The following is a 17,647-nucleotide window of genomic DNA, read 5'->3' as shown; positions in this document are numbered from 1 at the left end:
GCTCATGCCTTTAATCCCAGCACTTTGGGAGGTTGAGGTGGGTAGATCACCTGAAGTCAGGAGTTGAGACCAGCCTGGCCAACATGGTGAAACCCCATGTCTACTAAAAATATAACAATTAGCTGAGTGTGGTGGCACATGCCTATAGTCCCAGCCACTTGGGAGGCTGAGGCATAAGAATAGCTTGAACCTGGGAGGTGGAGGTTGCAGTGAGCCAAGATGGTACCACGGCACTCCAGCCTGAGCAACAACAGAGACAGACTTGGTCTCAAACAAACAACGACAAAAAATTTCTGGTTCTGCAGAGGAAGAAAGTTGGGCAAGAGAACTGGTAACACATTCAACTCAAAAGGGCTGATTCTAGAATAGATATGTGAAATTCATAATAGATTAAAAAAAAAGTAATGAAGAACAAAAATGCCTTCTTGCAAATTCACTGGAAATAACAACAATTACCATATAATACCCATTTAAAATCTGCGTAGCACTATTCAAGAACTTGGTGTCACTTAAGTCTCATAAAATCCTACAGAATAGGTTCTACTAGTAGCCTCATTTTACAGTTAAGAAAATTAAGAGTTAGAGAACTTAAAACAGGAGGTAATACAGACAGAATTTAAAACTACATCTATCTGATTCCAAGCCAGGCTCTTAATCACTAGTACTATATTTTTCTCAACTGTGCATGAACCCTATCACTAAACTGTGCATAGTGTTCATCTTTAGAGAAAAATAGCATGGTTTGACTTATTTTTAAAATAATCATTTTTAATATCCACCTAAATAGATTTCAGAAGATTTCCTGGCACCTCTTCAACCAAATATTTTTGGCTCTCAGGGAAAGCAAATTAATGGTGTTATCTAATGGCATTCATAAAGGCTCAATATAAACTTGTTACTGAATAGTGCTATTCAATAAAAATATATTAAATATGACTAATAAAAGAGAGGTTGGAATGTTTATAAAGTTTTTAAAAATGGAGGCTTTTGTTTCCTAAATATGTGTTATATCTAAAATTAAGTCAGACTATGGACCATCATTAGTCCTAAAATAATTTGCTATAAATAACAATGTTAAAAAATTAACAATGAAGATGTAATTGCATTATTTCATATGGTAAATCAGTTAAGATTTCTTATCAATTAATATAAATGATTAGGGAAATATTTATCTTATGCTCTTTTTGTTTCTATGAAGGACCATCAGATGAGAGTCTGAGAAGAACAGAATGCCTAACTCAGTCCCGTCCTCTCCTTTTGGGCTTTGCCTGCCTCATGAGAATATGCATTCTCATCTGCTCTGGCTGTGGCTTGCCACTGTCCAGTTCTGCCAGTGACTGGGTAAGTAAACATGACTATTTCAGGGCTGAATTCAGCAAGTCCTTTGTTGCACAGACCCAAGCCACATTCTCCAGTATCAACTGTATTGGTATTATGTAATAAGTAATAAAGCTGCCACAAAATAATTCACCTGTCTGCCTTCTGATCTCTCTCTTATTTGGTTCTAAGTTTGGGTGACCTCTCTCTTAAGTCAACAAATTAAAAAGTAATGATAATTTGTAAGGGATTAAAAAAGGACACTGTATTACATTTACATGCTTCTCAAATATAAATTGGAAATAAGTTAAAAAATAAGGGGATTTTCTTACAAAAGACCTAATTGGTAAACATTACATTTTAAAATACACAGCAAAATATAACAAATACTACAGTAATTAACAGTGGCAGTTATGAATTTTTAGACAACTAAAATGCTACTCATTTTGAGTAAGTTTAAACCAAATGTTTTCTTTGTCAGCTTTTGTTCTTGGGACTAAATGTTAATTATTTTTAAGAATGCTGAATAAATATTATTCAGCTATTTTCAGACTTCACCATAATCTTTCAGTTTGAGCAAATCAGTAAGAGGGAAGATAACAGCAGCCTCCTTGTAGGACTGTAATGAAGACAACAGGAGGCATTTCAAGAACCCAGCATGAGACCTGGCCCAGAAAAAAGACTTAATACATGTCATTTCCCAACCCATGTCTCTCAAAGACAAAAATCATGCACTGAAATAACACTATTAAGCACACTTTAAAAACTAGTCTGTAGCTAGATGTCCATGTCTAACAGCTTGTTCACCATTTAGCTCTAATCAAGCAAAGTCTCAAAAATCAACACTGCAATTCCTTTTTCGCAATCATGGTAAGAACTGGTTGGCTCTAGCAACATACTGAGCTATTCACTCACCATAGGTATTTCTCACTAGTGGAGAATGTTCAAGCACAAACGGCCAAATGTTAAATAGACATGGCTATATATTTCTAAATTTAATGGAAATGGTATCTAAGAACAATTTTAGTTTATTAATTATATCCAATTAATAAGAATTATTTTTAAAATAACACATTTTTCAAATTAGTCACAATGGTACAGATATAACTTTCTATCTTTTCATTAGTTAAGAGTTTACTGAACCTTTGTGATATCAAATCACTCATTATATTCGAGTTTTAAGGCACTGCATACACATATGTTTCTAATCAACCAATTAAAAACTTTTGAGAGAATTTGTTAATAGTTAATGAGACGTACAATAACATAGGACATAAGATAACTAAGTCAAACATTTTAAGTAGATAGAGAATAATTACTAAAGCATCTCATATCTACTTATTAAAAAAACAAATAGTCATAAGATTCTTCTAGTCTAGTAGACTGTGGAAGCCCAACTGATAAAATACATGGGATACATATATATGTAGGCTATTACTTAATAATTCATGTTAATAGCCAAGAACAATTCCCCTAACTGCTCTAAACATTCTCATTACCTTGTAAACATTCCTAAGTCTGACAGAAGGAAATTACCTCAAACTCCTCAGTAGCCAACAGCACATCATGACGTTAAAGTAAAACAAAAATAAGATTTAAAAACAAAACAAACTTCCAGATAACAAAAAGTATTAACTTCCTGGTAATAAAAATTAGTAATTTCCCTGAATAGGGCTTAAAACAATGGCTTGTCATAGTTCTCTCTCCCATTTTTAAAAGAGCTATTTTAAACCTTTCCCCACCTCTTCTCACGTTCCTACTCTACCATCTCCTCCCTCTATCATTCTCAGCAGATAATCTATCCTATTATTTCATAAGTAAGGAAATGTACATTCTATAAATGCATTAATGTTTCTATCCTCTTCTGTTGTATCCAACACAAGCTCATGGGTGATATGTGAACTAACCTTCCTGGCACTCTTGCCCTTCTGCCTTACCAGCCTATACAAACCTCAATCTCAATAAATCAGGTATTGCTTTCTCTACTTTTTCACACAGGCCAGTACAGATAAGGTTTAGTATAAATTTATCATCTCCAACCTTCACTGAGCCGTCAATACTAATCAATTCTTTTATTGCCCCCTTTCAACTCTTTCTTTCTCACTCATTCCCTTTCACTAGTATTCCCAACAACAAAAATAATAAATTCACGTAACAAAAACAATAATAGATACAATAATAGCAATAATAGGTACACATTTCTTGGGACAAACACTTATTAAGTGCTGTAAGTATATTATCTGAATTTAACCCTCACGACAACCCAATAAGGTTGACATTATTATTATTTTACAGCCCGGAAATTGAAGGTGACTGTTCCTCCCTAGTGCAGTAGACAACTAGAAGTCTAGTTCCTTACAAGGAAGAAGAGAGATACCACCACAAATCAAAGACAAGAACACTGATATGTAAACACTGGAGATTCAGTGATAGTCTATCTACTGAACATGAGTCATACTAAAAAAATAAATAAAATAATAGTAAAACAACAAAGAATTCAAGGAAATTAAAACTGTGATATTAATAGCACAACATTACTCTAAAAGAACTAATGTTTGATTGACAGAGGTCCAGAAAAGGGGGAAGATATAAGATATAGAGGAGAATATTCTCAAAGAAATCTTTCAGAATATTTACCCAGACTGAACAATACAAGTTTTCAGATTAAGAAGGCTTAAGCTGAAGCCACAATAAAATTTCAAAATAATGAGAAGAGGAAGAGCCTAGAAAATTTCACACAAAAAGATAGATGAACAGAGAAAATAATATAGACAACAAGTGAGACTACAGGGGACAGAGCCAGTCAGAGATTGGGGCACGGGGTGAGGGGGTGGGTGTGGAGAAAGGCATCGTCAGGGGCATGGAGATAAATCTGGAAAAAGGGGAGAAGAAAAAGAGAAAGGGGAGAGTCAGAGACAGGGAAAGAAACAGGGACAGAGAGGAGACAAAGAGAGAAATGGGAGGACAGAAAGACAGTGATGGAGAAGAGAAAGAGAGATGAAAGGCATAGAGAGAGACAGACAGGAAGAAAGAAATGGAAACAGGAAGGCAGGCAGACACAGGATAAAAAAGACAGACAGGGCAAGGCAGAGAAGATGCGGGAGGGAGAGAGAAAGGAGGAGGAAAAAGAGCGAGGGAAGGGAAACCAAGAAACAAAGACATGCAGAGAAAGAAATTGAGACAGTTAGGAAGTCTGAGGAAAACAAGTTCTATAATAATGGAAAAATAAAGGTAGTATAGTATAAGGTTCATCTTTGAATAAATTTAAATTTATATCAGTCAGTAGAGAGCAAACACTGAATACTGCTTACACAAATAGCATAACTATAGGGAAAGGCTGAGGAGGGCAGCGTGTATGAATGAGTGTATGTATGTATGTATGTATGTACATTATGGTTTGGAGGGAGATGAAGTAAAAAAGCTAATTCTCATATTCCTCAGTAGGAAGTCAATTAAAACTACATAACAGCAGTAAAAGTATGTTATTTAAAAGTCTTTCATGGCGGCAGCAATTAGTGGTGAAGAGCAGGAGGGCACCTATAAGCCTGTGAAACTATCTGACTTTTTAAAATGATGTATTTGTGAACTTCTGATAAACATAAAAAAGTTATTATTATTATTATTATTTTTGAGACAGAGTTTCACTCTTGTCGCCCAGGCTGGAGTGCAATGGCGTGATCTCAGCTCACTGCAACCTTCGCCTCTCAGGTTCAAGCGATTCTCCTGCCTCAGCCTCCCGAATAGCTGGGATTACAGGCACGTGCCACCACGCCTGGCTGATTTTTTATTTTTAGTAGAGATGGGGTCTCACCATGTTGGCCAGGCTTGTCTCAAACTCCTGACCTCAGGTGATCCACTTGCCTTGGCCTCCTAAAGTGCTGGGATTACAGGTGTGAGCCACCGCGCCTGGCCTAAAAAAATTGTTATTTTAAAAATACCCAACAAGATTGCTACAAGTAATTTACAAAACATATGAAAACATTAACTCTATTTGAATTATCTATAGCCTATAACTATCCTCTTACAGCATCTCTTAAACAACAGCAAATTGTAATGACTTTTTAAAGTATACAAAGGGCTTGGGCAGTTGCACCATTTGGTGTAATAAAATCATCACTTTAACAGATAACAGAAATAACACAATTGATAATTTACAATCTATTCCTCTTCCAAAACTCAACCATAACATGGCCATTTTAGACAATGGCTCACAGCTTGCACTTTATCTGTTGAAAATCAAAAAGTCTCACTAAATGTAGTTTATTCTGACCAGGTTTCACATCAAGTCACATTGCTTTATAGCAAATTGAAAAGATGAAACAAGAACACCAAACTTCTTAAAAACTAACTCATCCTATCATTTTTTTCTACCTATGGCTTACCAGTAACCTTCAGATTCTTGTAGTGCCCCCCAGTCCCGGAAGGTGTGTGTCTGGCAACCTGGACTTACCCTGTTAAACACTGGCAGCATCATATACAGTTTCTCTTCTTGTTCCTTCTGAGTCATGTGCCGGGGAGGATGGCACAACTCCGTGAAGAGCCGGCGGAGGTGCATCAGTCCTAAGGCGTTGTCTTGTGGGCTGCACTCCTCCTGCCTCGGCCGCCCCATGATCCTCTTCACCATGTTCATCTTGGCTGGTTGGTGAGACACACTTCTAATTCTGTAGGAAAATGTCAATACATGAACAGTCAAAACATCATCATCTTGATTAGGTCAAGCATGCATGTAAGAGCTTATAAGAAATTTGCAAAATAGAAAATTCTGTCTAAAATATATCTTTCTACTTCTTTAAACAGAAAAGACAGAGAAGCAAAATTTGATAAATCCCCCTGAAGGGCAAATTATGAATCTCAGCATTGGAAGCTCCTACTCACTTTGCCACAATTTGTATAAAATGTAAAACATTAATCAGACAAGTAATAAATGTTTCCAATTAGTTTAGTCATATCAAGTTCAAAAATAAAGGCGCCGGGAATAGTGGTGCACACCTGCAATCCCAGCACTTTTGGAGGCCGAGGCCGGTGAATGGCTCGAGCTCAGGAGCTCGAGACCAGCCTGGGCAATACGACAAAACCCTGTCTCTACTAAAAATACAAAAATTAGTCAGGTATGGTAGTGTGTGCGTATAGTCCCAAGTACTCAGGAGGCTGAGTTGGGAAGATAACTTGAGCCTGAGAGGTTGAGGCTGCAGTGAGCCAAGATCATGCCACTGCATTCCAGCTTGGGTGACAGAGACTCTGTCTTTAAATAAATAAATAAAATAAAAACATAAAGAGAAAGAGATCACAAAACTATTAACGGATTTCTTAATGGTTAATGTAAAAATAATGAAAAAACAAACTTTACCCAAATCTCAAAACATCTAAGACAGTCAAAAACCCCAAAACCTCACAAAATTTTGTTTTTAGTTATTTAATTTATAATTACTTAATTTTTTTGCCAGAAAATTCAAGTATACTTTGAGTACATGAAGAACGGTGTATCTTATAGATTAAAATATGCAAATTGAATACAATACTATCCTACTTTATCCTATAAATTATAAAAGGACAGTGAAAATGATCATGTGACTGAAAACTACTTTCTAAAACTATAGTTTGGTAAGTCATGTTAAATCATTTGGTGGATAATGATGAGCATTTTTCAAAGAAGTGAAATAGAATAGAAAAAAACAGAAGATAAGAAAAGAATAACTTGTTTCATGAAGCTTATTTCAGATAAAGGTGTATTACTGTGTACTGAATCATAATGCAAAATGTATCCCTTGCTGGAGCTGCAGTTAAAAAAATACACAAACTAACCATTGAGTTAAAGTATACACAGAATCAATAACAGTAAGCTTTCAGAAAGCATCATTACTCCTTTTTAACCACTACTAATGATGCCAGCAATTGGCTAAGTGTAGACACAAAAACAGGATATCTTACAAAAGGAAACAGGAAGGTTGGGAGGACATTCCGGGTATGCAGAATTTGGATGAAGGGCCATTTACTTTTTAATCCATAGAAAAGCAGGCAACACCTGAGATTAATTTTTAATTTTGCTACAGAACCACATATGCCAGTATGCCATTTCTTAAGAAATGAAGGACTACAGCAAGGTTAGAGTTTTATTTACTAAATATCTGCCTACTGATTTTTAAAACTAAGAACAAGAATTTCAAACACATTTGCCCTTGAGAATTTTGAGTGAATTCCATACTTGACTACGGGCATATGCTGAGGCACTGTAGCTAACAGGAGGACACAATGTAACTCATCACAGGTGAAGAGGAGTCAGACAAATTCTGCCTAGAACTCTGCCAATGGCTTGTTTGCACTGAATAACTACTGTGCAGAGAGCACTCAGCACATTCTCAAGTGCCCAATCTGCAAAATAACAGAAGTTAGTCCAGTTCAAAGATGTCCAATGTATCTTATTCTTGAAAAATGTTTTCCAAATATAAATATTTCAACAAATATGTTCCAATAACCTACTATGTGCTCGTATTTACAGTCCTGGAAATCCCCAGAGCAAAACTTAAATTTGAAGTGAACTATAAAAATTTTATAAATTAGCTAACATTTTAGATTATGTATAGTTCTGCTCCTTTTCCTTACCCGGTAGCTAGAGTTGATAATCTAGAGATAGTGGATAGGACTTAGCGGATTCATGATACTCCAACACTTCAAAAAAAATTTTTTTTTCTGCTGGGCGCGGCGGCTCACGCCTATAATCCCAGCACTTTGGGAGGCCTAGGCGGGTGGATCACGAGGTCAGGGGATCGAGACTATCCTGGCTAACACGGTGAAACCCCGTCTCTACTAAAAGTACAAAAAAAAAATAAGCCGGGCGTGGTGGCAGGCGCCCACTCTCTCCAGCCCCTGGCACCCACCATTCTACTCTCTACTTCGGTGAGTTTGACAATTTTATAATCCACATGTAAGTGATATCATACAGTATTTGTCTTTGCATGACTGGTTTATTTCACATTTAGTATAATGTTCTCAAGGTTCATCTGTGTTGTTGCAAATGACAGCACTTCCTTTTATAAGGACGAATAATATTCCACTCTGTGTGCTGCACACTCACACATACATATCTGCTTTTCTTTGTCATTCTTCTGTCAAGGGACATTCAGATTATTTCCATATCTTGGCTTTTGTGAATAGTGCTGCAACAAACATGGGAGTGCAGGCATCTCTTCAAGATACTGATTTCATTTCCTTTGGAAATATACCCAGAAATGAGACTGCTGTATCATAAAGATAATTCTATTTTTAATTTCTTGAAGAATCTCTAAACTGTTTTCTAAGGTGGCTATACCAATTGATATTCCCACCAACAGTGTACAAGAGTCCCCCATTTTCCACATTCTGGCCAACACTTTCCACCTTCTGGCCAACATTCTCGCCACTCTAACAGGTGTGAGGGGATATCTTACTGTGGTTTTGATCAGCATTTCCCTGATGATTATTAATACTGAGCACCTTTTCATATACCTATTAGATATTTGCATGTCTTTTATGGAGAAACATCTACTCAGGTGCTTTCTCACTTTTTAATCAGGTTATTTGAGTTTCACTATGAGTTGCATGAGTCCCTTATGTACTTAAATTATTACCTACACCAATATCACGAGGCTCTCCCTGTTTTTACCTAGTAGTTTTTGGTTTCAGGTATTATGTTAAAGTCTTTATTCCATTTTGAGTTAGTTGTTGTATATGGTGTAAAATAAGGTCTAATTTTATTCTTCTGCATGAGGATATCCAGTTTTCCCAACACCATTTATTACAGAGACTATCTTTCACCATTCCATGTTCTCAGAACCCTTGTTGAAGATCAGCTGACTGTAAATGCATGGATTTATTTCTGGTGTCTCTATTCCATTTCATTGGTCTATATGTCCGTTTTCATGCCAGTACCATACTATTAAGATTACTGTAGCTTTGTAATATATTTTGATATCAGGAAATGACACTTTCCGTTTTTTTCTTGTTCAAGACTGCTATGACTATTTGGGTTCTTTTGTGGTTCCATATGAATTTTAAGATTTTTTTTCTATTTCTGTAAAGAATGCTATTGGAGGCCAGGGCGCAATGGCTGATGCCTGTAATCCCAGCATTTTGGGAGGACGAGGTGGACGGATCACCTGATGTCAGCAATTCAAGATGAACCTGGCTGACATGGTGAAATCCTGTCTCTACTAAAAATACAAAAAATTAGCTGAGCATGGTGGCACACACCAGTAGTCCCAGCTACTCAAGAGGCCGAGGCAGGGAATCACCTGAGCCTGCGAAGCGGAGTTGCAGTGAGCTGAGATGGCGCCACTGCACTCCAGCCTGGGTGAAAGAGCAAGACTCCAGCTCAAAAAAAAAAAAAAAAAAAAAAAAGAAGAAGAAGAATGCTACTGGAATTTTTGGTAAGGATTACGCTTAATCTACAGATCATTTTGGGTAGTATGAACATTGTAACAACATTAACTCTACCAATCCATGAACAAAAGAAATCTTTTTATTTATCAATGTCTTCTTTAATGTCCTTCATCAATGCTTTATTAAAGTGTACAAGTCTTTCACTTCTTTGATTAAGTTTATTTCTACGAATTGCATTCTTTCTGTTGCTATTGCTAATGGGATTGCTTCCTACCTTTAAGAGAGGCCCCCAAGATAACAACTCATTCAAAGTACGATAGTGAAATAGAACTTGGATGAGAATCCAGGCCTTCCAACTCCCAGTTAGGTGGCCTTCACCAGGCTTACTTATATTGAGGTATCAATTTTAAATTATAAAATACTTGGAAACTGTGACTCTAGTTAGCACGTTTATTTATTTGGCATCAGGTAACAATCAGAATGTGAAAATAATCTTTTTTGAGTTTTCTGAAATACATAAATCTTTTTTTTTCTATTGAAACTGGTTCTCGCTCTAATACCCAGTCTGGAGTGCAGTGGTGCAATCACCGTGCTCACTGCATCCTCGAACTCCTGGGCTCAAGTGATTCTCCCTCCTCAGCCTCCCTAGTAGCTGGGATGACAGCATGCACCACCATGCCTGTCTAATTTTTGTATTTTTTGTAGAGACATGGTTTTGTCCTGTTGCCCAGACTGGTCTCAAACTCCTGAGCTGAAGCAATCTGCCTGCCTCAGCCTCCCAAAGTGCTGGGATTACAGGTATGAGCCACTGCACCTGGCCTCAACTTTCATTTTAATTTTAAAAATACACATGATCACATTATGACAAATACTATCTCACTATATATAACCAAGCTATTGCAATATGGTTATTTAATATTTTATCAGATACAAAAGGATACATACCAATCAAAAGTGACAAAGATTCTCTCCTTGACCAAACTCTAGTTAGGCTCTTCTGAATTCTCTTCTCAACTAGGCTTGGCTTTTAGCCTTCAGTGTTTGTCTCTACATTGTCCAATTAGAAACCTGCTAAGTAAGTTTAGCCAGAATTCCCATCCTAATATCTGACTGGGTGGCCAAATCTCCCGCCATCCTCCAGGTGATGGATGTCTGATCACCCTGGCCTGCCTTCGGCAAAAATCTTGTTAGGTCAGTTTAGCCAGAAGCCGTAATGTTTCCTCTCAGTAATTTTCTATCCACTGACTGCCCCCCGACCCCAGCCCTGCTACTTGGCTATAACATGACCACTTTTCCTCGTTCTTTTCCAAGTTGAGCCGAGTCTCTCCCTTTCACTGCAAACCCCACTGGAATGATCCCTACATCTATCATGATGGTCTTGAATAAAGTCTGACTTGTTGCTCTTTTACAAATGCCAGAGACCAGGCACAGTAGCTCACACCTGAAATTCCAACACTTTGGGAGGCCCAGGCAGGCAGATCCTTTAAGCTCAGGAGTTTGAGACCAGTTTGGGACACATGACAAAACCCCATCTCTACAAAAAATACAAAAATTGGCCAGGCATGGTGCTGCATGCCTGTATTCCCAGCTACTAGGGAGGATGAGATGAGGGGATTGCTTGGGTCTGGGGACATAAAGGCTGCAGTGAGCCATGAGCATGCCACTGTACTCCAGCCTGGGTTACAGAGTGAGACCCTGTCTCAAAAACAAGTGCCAGAATGAATAATTTTTTAAACAGGAGCTCAGTGGGTTTACTGGTACTTCTCAATTACTCAGATAATCTCAATGATGGGGGAAAAAATCAGATTCCTCCTTTGCTCCTAATGTACCAAGTAACACTTCAGCATATCAGTTTTCTGAACCATGGTGGGGCAGGATAATAGGGTCTGGAGACAGGGCATCTAAGGCCAATTTGTGTTGACTTCGTAAAGATGAATCAAGGTTAAACACCAAGGTCTGGGGGCAAGAGATCTAAGGCCAACTCGTGCTGACTTCCCAAAGGTGGATCAAAAAGAAAACACCTGGGTCTGGAACTTCCAAAAGCTAAACCAAAAGGAAATGCCCCATCTCCCCAGGCCAGAGTAGCAAAGGATCAAAGGCTATCTCCCTAACCCTCCCCTTTCCACCACGTCCTAGATGGAAGGGGAAAGTGCCCTGGATGGGCTGTGGGCCAAGCTCAGGCCATCCCTTCATCTGCATAGGGCACCAATTCACCGCAGCCTTTAATTAGCCATGGACCAAATCCTTCATCCAGATAAGGGGTAGCTCATAGGGACCTCAAAAGGAACACTTAAAACCCAGAAAACTTTGTAACCAGGCCCTTGAGCCACTTGCTTGGGCCCACTCCCACCCTGTGGAGTGCTTTCTCGCTTTAATAAAATCCCTGCTTTTGCTGCTTCATTCCTTCGTTACTTGTGCTTCATTGCGTGTGCATTTTGTCCAGTTCTTTGTGGAAAACGCCAAGGACCTGGACATCTCACACTTCAGGCCTGCTCTCTGGTAACCATGGCTTTGTCTACATTTAAATGTTTACATTTAAAACATAATTCAGACGAAGAGGTAACATGTCTAAAATATTCTTCAGCAGTGAAAGAGCAGAAAGAATAGGCACTTATCAAACCTTTATAAACATACCCGTATAATAAATCAGGTAACTTCAGGAGAAAGGCTCTAAACACCCTTGAATCTTGAGTTTCTTTCATTTATAAAATCTTTCCTCATGAATTTTTTATAAAACTTAAATAACATCATTTCTGTAACATGCCAAGCACACTAGTTACATTCAATAAATGTTATCTTTTCTTCCTTTACCTTGATCATGAAACATTTAATTTTTTATATGCATTTTTAGTTATTTAAACAAGCAAAGCAAAGGAAATACTATAAGCCCCCACAGTGCTATGTTTTAGAGACTTGCAAAATGACACAAAAAATTAAGGAATAATTTATTTCTCAGTTGGATGTAGAATAAGAGGTTTATAAAGCAATAAAGAAAAGATATGCAAAATAAGAACCAACCACAGAAGAATGTTTTCGCTCAATTTTAATGTTAGTAAGCGTTTTCAAAATATTTATAAAGATTATTGTGTATAAGAACTGGCTTTCTAATACAAACGCCATTTGGGTTCATGAGAAAAAATAACGTTAGGACTGCCAGCAGGGGCTTATTTAAATAGCAATGAGATAATTACTGCAAACCCAGATAGTATTTCTTAATCTAATCTCTTATGTTAATAAGAGAAAACCACTTTAAACTTGCTCACCCAAAATCATTTAAACAGTTTTCCATTACTTAAATCATGATGGGTATAGATCAAGTAAATAGGCTAAATTTTAAAAATATATTTGTCAAGTAACTAGCTGCGTTTGAGTAGCTCTGCTGAAAACTTTAAATAACTTTCCTAACTCTTTAATTATATAAGCGAAGAAACAAAACACACTAGCTACATTCAATAAATGTAATGTAAGCTCATATGGCTAAGTGAAATCTTACAGTTTCATCAAAGAATTATAAGCAATTCCTGCCGGGCGCAGTGGCTCACGCCTGTAATCCCAGCACTTTGGGAGGTCAAGGTGGGCAGATCACAAGGTCAAGAGATCAAGACCATCCTGGCCAACATGGTGAAACCCTGTCTCTACTAAAAATACAAAAATTAGCCGGGGATGGTGGCATGCGCCTGTAGTCCCAGCTACTCAGGAGGCTGAGGCAGGAGAATGGCTTGAACCCGGGAGGAGGTGGAGCTTTAAGTGAGCCGAGATTGTGCCACTGCACTCCAGCCTGGGTGACAGAGCGAGACTCTGTCTCAAAAAAAAAAAAAGATTTATAAGCAATTCCTGAGGTTTTTCTTTTTCTTTCTTCTTCTTAATCTTCTTAATCTTTCTGGAAAATCCTTTACTTTGAAAAGCAAAGGCAAACCTCTTATACTTCTTAAGAATAAAGGCAAAACTCTGAGATGATCCCAACAAACTGGGTATATAAACCAGCAATCTAATATGTACAGCACAAAACGAACAAACAAAAACAAGTTCTACATATAGTCCTGAATTAGAATTTAAAATTTCTACCTTCTGAAGCATTAAGTTTTCTGTCTTTCAAGCAGAGTCATTATCATATTTTAGCCCAGACTATGAGATACTACAAGATTAGCCCAGTCTATGGACCCATCATACTATATATACCCTGAGCTACCCAATTTCTCAGATTTATTTAAACATTTTTTGGTGTGCTTAATTTTTTTCCTACAGGAAAACATATTCCAAAGCCAAAAGCCAAAAGCAACTCACCTCCATTTAAGAATACTTCACTTACATAAAATTTACAACAGCAACTGTTGAAATCTCCCTGCTGCCTTTCTGGAACCCTTCCTACAACAGCTCCCACTGCTATCTTGGGAGCGGAAATTGCAACCACTAATAGAAGCCCTAAAGGTAGATTTATCTTAATAGTTAAAAGGCAGTTAGGTTACTCAGTATGATTAATACAGTATAATTCAATTATGTTATGGAATACATAAACTTTTGAAGGCTGACCTGAGATCCCCAGCATTCTCCGAGTTTTTATACATATGTTAAAATTTTGTATAAAAGATTTGCAAAAGGATTCTTGTAACGCAATACTTCCGTAAAATGTGACTGCATAATACTGACAAGTTGTGCATTCTACATACGTTTGCTAACCTGTAGTTCAGGTCATTTAGCTTGGTAATCACTGACCAGTATCCTCAGTGGAAGGCACAGTACAGGGAGAGTGAGCTCAGGAATGAGATGCACTTCAGCTGATCTAAAACTTACACAAGATATATCCCAGATCTTGGCATCATTAGGAATTTATTTCTGACATCTCAAATTCCAAAATCTCACTCTGGTCTTTTAATCCATCTCCCTTTCTCACTCGCTGAATCTGTGGTCTTCACTAGAATCACTTATCCCTTGACTTCTCCCAATTGTTCAATAGAGGTGAGACCATATTTAATTCTCATCAGTATCTTCACGCCCCCTGCATTCCTGGCCTATACACCTTCTCAACATGTATTCATACCTCCAAGAACCCAGCCACATCATTTCTTCTCTTCTAATTTTGGGTTGCTGGGTACTACAGAGAAAACTCTATAATTCTGCAGACTGGTTATAATAAAAAGTTATTATTTTCTACTTCTTTCCATAAATAAAAACTAATAATTCCAAATAGATTAAAGATGTCCATGTAAAGAAACAATAAAATATTAGTAGCAAATATAAAACGAATACTTATACTTTAGAGTAAATCTTTAAGAGGGAAAAAAAGACAAACTTATGGCCAAAAATACCACAAAGTTAAAAGATAAGAAACAAATAGGCAAAAAATATTTGCAGCCCTTCTAACAAAGTATTAATAACTAGGATATCCATGGAACTCAGACTCAACTACCCTAGAGCATAGTAGATATGGAATACAAATAGACTACTCCCAGTAAAAAACACTACACAACACATATGAAGAGGTACTTAAAATCACTAATCCAAGAAATGCAAATAAAAACAAAGTACAATTTTTGATCATTACTTTGGTAAAACTAATAGGATTTCTCTTAATAGACAGCAAGAAGTACTAAGTAAAATGGAAATTACTATACATATAAGTCAACAAGAAGCTATCCTGGAGAAATATTCACACAGATCACAAAGATGTCATACAATGTGAATTACCGCATTATGTTATTATAATCATTTGCGATACTGAAAAAGTTGGAAACGGTCTAGTCCTTTAACAGATCAATAGGTAATTCATGGTACATCCATGTCATGGAATACTGTTAAAAGAACATGTACTAATATGAAAATAAAAGTTAAATAAAAAACAAAATAAGGGATTTAGCACCAAAATGTAAAGAGCTTTGAAATCATCTCCTGTTCTTACACAAGAAACCACTGGATCAACTTTAACTCAAGGACTTTTCTTGGACCTATCAAAGAACTGAGGTTGCAGGGCAAACAAACCCCAGAAATCCAGAGTCACAGGTGAAATCAGCCTACCTCGATAAGAAGTCTCTGCAGCCATGAACTGGCAGGAACACCTCAATGGTAAGTGGGACAAACTGGTGGTGGTTGAAAGTGGACTAGCATGAGAGGGAGAAATGCTGGGACCACAACTTTCCAGGGTTGCAATCACACTAGGTTTTCATGGTGAAGATCTGAGAAAGATCCCCTCCCTGGCTCAAGCAGAGAAGGGGAAGAGTGAGTAATCACTGTGAAATGCTCTCAGAGTATTCTCCATAACAAAGGCCTACACTACAGGATGAAAGATTTTATCAGAGCCTTATCTTTCCTGGGGGAAGGGCATTTCTTCCACTCCAGCCCCTTTGCCTTCTGGTCTCACTTGAGGTCCAGGAAGGGAAAAGGAAGAATAAAGGAAGCAAAGCCCAGGGGAAACACTTGGAAGGTCATAGCCCAGAGTCCAGGTCCACTAAAACACTGATATTTAGTAATAAGATTATAAAACATTTCCCCTTCCTCCATACTTTCACCATACCAACAGGGCTCTTAAAAAAAAAAAAAAAGGAAATGCTAGAAATCAAAAGCACTCTAACAGATATGAAGAATGCTTTGATAGGCTCAGCAGCAGATGGATACTGCTGAGGAAAGAGTCAGTGAGTTGAAGATAGGTCAACAGAAACTTCTAGAAAGAGAAGGGAGCAACAGCATATTTAAAGTAATAATGACAAAGAACTTTGAGAACTTTGCAAAATTAATGACAAACACCAAACCACAGATACAGGAAGCCCAGAGAACGCCAACATGATAAATACCTAAAAGACTACATGTAGGCATATTATATTCAAACTGCAGTGAATCAAACATAAAGAGAAAATCATGGAAGCATGATGAGGTAGGGGGATAACAGAAAGGGAAAACACAGTATCAATAAAGGAACAAGGATAAAAATTATACTGGGCTTCTCATCTAAAACATGCAAGCAAAAAGAGAAGGAGTGAAATAGTTTAAACATTAGGAGAAAAAGCCCACCAACCTAACATACCAAATTCCCACCCACCAAATTCCTAGGAATTCTATATCTAATAAAATTATCCTTCAAAAATGAAGAAAGAATAAAGACTTCCTCAGATAAGCAAAAACTGAGAGAACTTGTTGTGAGGAGATCTTCTCTGCAAGAAATGTTAAAAGTTCTTCAGAAAGAAGAAAAAATGATAGGGGTCAGTAAATTGTATCTATATTAATGAAAGAAAGAACACTGGATAAGGAATAAATGAAGGTAATATAACATTTTTATCCTTTTTTTTTTCTTTTTTCTTTTTTTGAGACAGGATTTCACTCTGTTACCAGGGCTGGAGTGCAGGTGCAATCCCGGCCCACTGCAGCCTCAAACTCCCGTGATCAAGTGATCCTCCCACCTCAGTCTCCTGAGTAGTTGGGACTACAGGAGCATACCACCACGGCCAGTTAATTTTTGTATTTTCTGTAGACAGGTATTTGCCATGTTTCCCAGGCTAGTCTCAAACTCCTGGCTCAAGTGATCTGCTCACCTCAGCCTCCCAAAGTGCGAGGATTACAGGCGTGAGCCATCATGCCTAGCTTTTAATTATTCCTAATTGATCTAAAAGATAACTGAATGTTTAAAAATAGCAGTAATGTGTTGGATGATTATAGCTTATGAATAAGTAAGATAAATGAGAGCAATATCACAAGGGAGAGGAGGGAGGAGCTGGTAATGCTATTGCAAGAAACCTGCAGTATACCTCAGTGATAAAAAGTGTCATATGAAGGCAGATCAAGATAAGCAAAAGGTGAATGTTGGCATCTAGGGGAACCATTAAGTTTAATATGCTGCCAGGCGCGGTGGCTCATGCCTGAAATCTCAGCAATTTGGGAGGCCGAGGTGGGCAGATCACGAGGTCAGGAGATCGAGACCATCCTGGCCAACATGGTGAAACCCCATCTATACTAAAAATATAAAAATTAGCCAGGCGTGGTGGCGGGC

General features: G+C 37.6%; 1 protein-coding gene across 19 annotated transcripts in view; it reads right to left on the bottom strand.

Moving 5' to 3' along the window:
• Positions 1-17,647, bottom strand: part of WDFY3 (WD repeat and FYVE domain containing 3) — a 296,268-nt gene that overhangs the window by 184,636 nt on the left and 93,985 nt on the right. For 18 of the 19 annotated variants that reach the window (XR_002943524.3, XR_008547495.2, XR_010156549.1 and 15 more), the window contains one exon: positions 5,768-5,978. Coding sequence is in view for 15 of the 19 variants with exons in the window: in XM_001151618.8 (XP_001151618.1) it covers positions 5,768-5,947 (180 nt within the window). In the remaining 4 variants the exon portion in view is untranslated. Of the gene's footprint in view, positions 1-5,767; positions 5,979-17,647 lie in introns of those variants that run through there. The other variant, XM_063809494.1, reaches the window with a different exon arrangement.

The sequence above is a fragment of the Pan troglodytes genome, chromosome 3 (genome assembly GCF_028858775.2).
Source record: "Pan troglodytes isolate AG18354 chromosome 3, NHGRI_mPanTro3-v2.0_pri, whole genome shotgun sequence".
In the NCBI taxonomy this organism is placed as follows: Eukaryota; Metazoa; Chordata; class Mammalia; order Primates; family Hominidae; genus Pan; species Pan troglodytes.
This window is presented reverse-complemented; position numbering and strand designations above follow the sequence as displayed.